Below are 4,404 nucleotides of genomic sequence, written 5' to 3' on the forward strand. Positions count from 1 at the left end.
GATTGTTCTTCACCTTTTTTTTTTTCCTTTTGATTTATATTAGACTGTAGTTTTGACTCCGGAGCTGGTTTGACCCCGACAGCTTGAGTACAGAGGCAAAGAAAAGGTTGTTGGTTTTGAATGTGAAGCAGCAAACTTCCATCCCTTTGCCTGAAAGCCTATTCTGATGGGAAGGGCAAGAAATCTGCCCACAGCTTGCTTCGACTAAGTTTGGCTCAAGACCCAGAAGAGGAGTGAACAACAGTCTTCACTATGGAAGAGGGTGATGAAACTGAGCAGAGCTGCTGGGCTCATCTACCTGATGCTTGTCTGAGGCGTGTCTTCCATTGGTTAAATGACAGGGACAGGTCTGCGGCTGCCTTAGTCTGTAAAAAATGGAATCAGGCCACGTACTCAGAATCCCTCTGGAGAAGGAGAACCATCAGATTCTACAGCCAACCGACAAGGGCACAGACGCAGGCATTTCAGTGTGCACTGTGGTATCTCAAGAAATTTGGCAAGTATTTGGAGCACCTAGAGATCGAGTTACCGAGTCCTTCCGATACTTCCTTTACCCAAAGATTTCAAGTGACTATGGAAGATCTTTTTTCACACCTGGGTAAGTGTAACCATCACCTAGTATCCCTGAGCATCGAATACCTGGAAATAGACCACTATTATTTTTGGAAAAAAGAGGTCAGGGCTAAGTTTATCAAGAACTTAACTACCTTTCTGAAAAGAATGAGCAAACAGCTTGATTATCTCAACTTAAGAGGTGCAAGAGTAACTTTGGAAGAAGGCTGTGAGCTTCTGAATTCTCTGAGCTGCTTGACAAATAAAAGCTCTATATCCAATATCAATACTGAGGACTTCTTCACAGTCCGCCTTCCTGTCTATGTCCAAGTTCCACGGCCTGGTTGTCCTGACTTACAGTTATAACTACCTCTCTAATGAACTGCTGGACATCCTGCAGGAGCACAGCGCTCCTTCCCTCTGCACCAGGAATATCAAATGTTCTATCTGTGACCCTCCTGAGCAAGTGGTCTCGGGACTCTCATGGGCAAACTTGTCCAAGAGAGCCCCAAAACTGAACGTGAACTTTGTCTTTGACGGAGTCACAAGTCACAATCACCTAGCCAGGATCCTGCTCGTGGAGATTCCAGTCAGGAGCATCAGTCTACTCAGCTGCATTTTGAGTCCCCCAGACTGGAGAATGAAACCCACCCTCATCAGCCTCCTCCCAGGCTACGGGCATGTTCTGCAGGTAAGGGAAACAATAGGGGCATCTTACTGCAGTATCACAAAGCTAAGCAAAGTAATCTTACAGGTCTTCTGCAGAACAGCAGTCACCACTAGGAGCTCCTGACTGCTTCACGTTTGTGTTCAGAGGGGAATTTTCCTAAGTGAGCCATTCCAGTGGTCCAGCTATAGTCCAGTGCAGGGAATTATCCTTGTCCAGTTGCAATCCCCATGGTGCTGCTCTTTGCTGTCAGGCTGATGTCAGGTTGCCATCATAAAAGGCTAAACCACCCAAAATGCTAGTGGTTGTAGTGTCAGCTGTGAGCAAAAAAGAACCTTTCAGGTAAGAAAATGGCATTTTTGTAAGGAAGATTTAGGCTATTCTGGTTAGACACTTTCATGTTTAGTAACTGAAAAGTTTCTGGTTTTTCCTAATCCCACCCTTTTGCAGGGAAATCTGCATGTGAAGAAAATAGTCCGCACACCTTGTTTGCTCACGTTGCTGAAACCTGCATCAACCTACACTGATGGGTTTGGTCCATTTCAGCAGTGCACAAATGTCTTACAGCACATGGCAATTAACTGGTGCCCATGTCAGAGCACTGTGCTGTCACCAGGGATGTGTCACTAAAGCTGTGCAGTAGCTGACCCATGTAAATAAGCATCAGGTCTCTGCACACCCGAAGGAAGCACACGGCCTCACGGGTGCCAACAGCTTTCTTTAAATTCTGTTGCAGAGTTTTCAATAAACACCAGAGATCTGTAAAGAAATTGTCTTTGGGGCTACTCCCGTATCTGGGGTAGTTTCCAATATGTCCAGCAAGTTCATGGCATGAACTTCCTCTAATGGTGAGAGAAGTTGTCTGTCTCTTCAAATGGTACGTGGTGCACAAGGGAGCCCTCCGCGTCGTAACGGGGGAGCGGAGATTACTGGAGCAGATACTGTTGTCATCATACAAAATGATCTCTGCTAATGTCAAGGTGCAGCACTGATGTGCTGCCAGTCCCTTTGCTGGTAAAACTGGGACACTAGTTTGTGGCACTCTAGCTCCTGCGCTCACACGCTCTGTTCAGTAGTGCTAACAGTGTTCGTTCTTTTTCAAACAGTTAACACTTGAATTGGAAAATGACCACGAGCTGCTGGATGACGAGCTGTTGCAGCTCGTCTTGTCATGCAAGAGGTTGTCATTCCTGAAAGTCTGGGCATTTCTAAGTGTCACCTTCGTCGAGAGGCTGCTCCAAAACCGTGCAGAAAGGAAATGCGTTTTGACTACCATAAAAGTAAGACTTTGTGCTTCAGAACTCCCATTTGCTTCCTCTCTCCAGTACCCGGAGAAAGGTGAGGTCCCCATGCCCTCGAGAGCATAGAGAGGTCACTTGTGGAACTGTTGACATAACCACCTTCCCTATATTACGTTTAGGGGTGTAACCACCCTGAGAAGCACTCGCAGGCACAGGGCTTTCCCGCCTGCTTCACCGTGTACAGAAAACTAGAGAAGTTTAATAACAAGCCCCAACAGCTCCACAAGTCCTTCCTGGACTGGGGTTCTCTCAGTCACCTCCAGTTCAAACTGGGCATTCTCAGTCACCTCCCAAGCTTATGTCTGTGCTTAACTTGAGGCCGATAGGTGGAATCCCACTAAACTGCAAAAGGATATAAACCATCTCACTCTTCAGGGGTGCTGTGTTGAACTGGGGCCAAACCACAGCTGTAGCTGGTGTAAACCGTGCTGTCATGTTACTTTGCGTGCTAGATTCTGAATTCAGTAGATCCTCAGATCTCTGAAGATCCCAGGGGTGCATCAGTTCTGGTTCTTCCCCAAAATTGTCAGGTGATGATGTTTTCAGTCAGTTTGGAGTGAAAACAAGGTAAACCCTAAAGATTTTACTGAAAATCAAGGAATTTGCCTTCTCTAGATTCATTATTAGTCACAGAGGCTGCTGCTTGTCATGAGCTTTACTAGGCTGAGCCTGCTCCTTGCATCTGAGAGACACAACTGTCATTCATGCTTACAGGTCAGGATTTAACAGCCCAACACGACACCAGTGAGCAGGAGCAGCTGTTGAGCGGTATCTACGAGAAGTTCAGTACCTTATTGACTCGGAGCTTATTTTGTCGTCATCCACCCAATACTGTAAACCACAGGGAGCGAGAAGAACACCCAGTGGCATCGGCAAGCACTGAACAGATCTTTTGGAGGACCTTAGTAAGGAATTTGAATCTTGACAGCAGTGCCTCTGAAAGGGAGATACCATTACAAGCGACAATTTTACACTCCAGGCATTAAAATGTTGGCATCGAGAATGGGCCTGCTTGTCTCCAGCATCGTTTGCTTTTGCCCTTGCTTTGTTTTAACTTGTGTCCTGGTTTGAGTTCGAACAGAACTCATTCTGTTCAGTCATTTTACTTTTCAGCTCAGTCTCTGCCCAGTGATGCACTTGCTGAAGTTAACAGCGTGTTTTTGCAGACAGCGGCTGCCTCTAGCAGTGGCAGCGCTGTGTGGGTAGTCACTGGCAGGGACTGGGGTGGAGAAAGGCTCAGTCTCTGCCCAGTGATGCACTTGCTGAAGTTAACAGCGTGTTTTTGCAGACAGCGGCTGCCTCTAGCAGTGACAGCGCTGTGTGGTTAGTCACTGCCAGGGACTGGGGTGCAGAAAGGCTCTTGTTTACACTTGCAACTGTGAAGACCAAGGTCACTGCTAAATCCTCGGTCCCACGTTGGGGTTCAGTCAGTAAGAGGCCTCGCCTGTGGGGAGGAGCAGACTGGACAAGTGACCCTACGCTGCCCAACCAGGTGTTCCATCCCACAGATGCCATATTTGGTATAAAGCTGAGGGATCACAAGGGTCAACTCTCTTCTTCAATAGCCAGTGTCTAAGGAGGACTCTTGTTCTGCCTTCAATCCCAATCTGAGCATTCCTGAGTCCAGTTCTGGAATCCAGCTCCTGCATCCAGTTCCCGCCTGCTGCTGAGCCCAGTCTGGGACTTCCCCAGCACCTGCCCTCAGCATCAGAGGTGACAGTGAGACGGGGTTGCCATCGTGAGGGTTAGGTTCGGTATTGGTGTTGTATATAGAATCACAGAATCATCTGGTTGGAAGAGACCTTTAAGATCATCGAGTCCAGCTGTTCACCCTGCACTGCCAGGGTCCCTAAACCATGTCCCTCAGCACCAAATCCACACGGC

The 4,404-nt window shown here is 47.6% G+C and overlaps 1 protein-coding gene across 1 annotated transcript; it reads left to right on the plus strand.

Moving 5' to 3' along the window:
- Positions 1-252: 252 nt before the first annotated feature.
- Positions 253-3,357, plus strand: FBXO39 (F-box protein 39). Its single transcript, XM_010138004.1, is given in 5 exon segments — positions 253-875; positions 877-1,243; positions 2,326-2,509; positions 3,235-3,325; positions 3,327-3,357. Coding segments are annotated over 5 exon segments (1,296 nt in total).
- Positions 3,358-4,404: the final 1,047 nt, after the last annotated feature.

This window comes from Buceros rhinoceros, unplaced genomic scaffold (assembly GCF_000710305.1).
Source record: "Buceros rhinoceros silvestris isolate BGI_N320 unplaced genomic scaffold, ASM71030v1 scaffold11736, whole genome shotgun sequence".
Taxonomy (NCBI): domain Eukaryota; kingdom Metazoa; phylum Chordata; class Aves; order Bucerotiformes; family Bucerotidae; genus Buceros; species Buceros rhinoceros.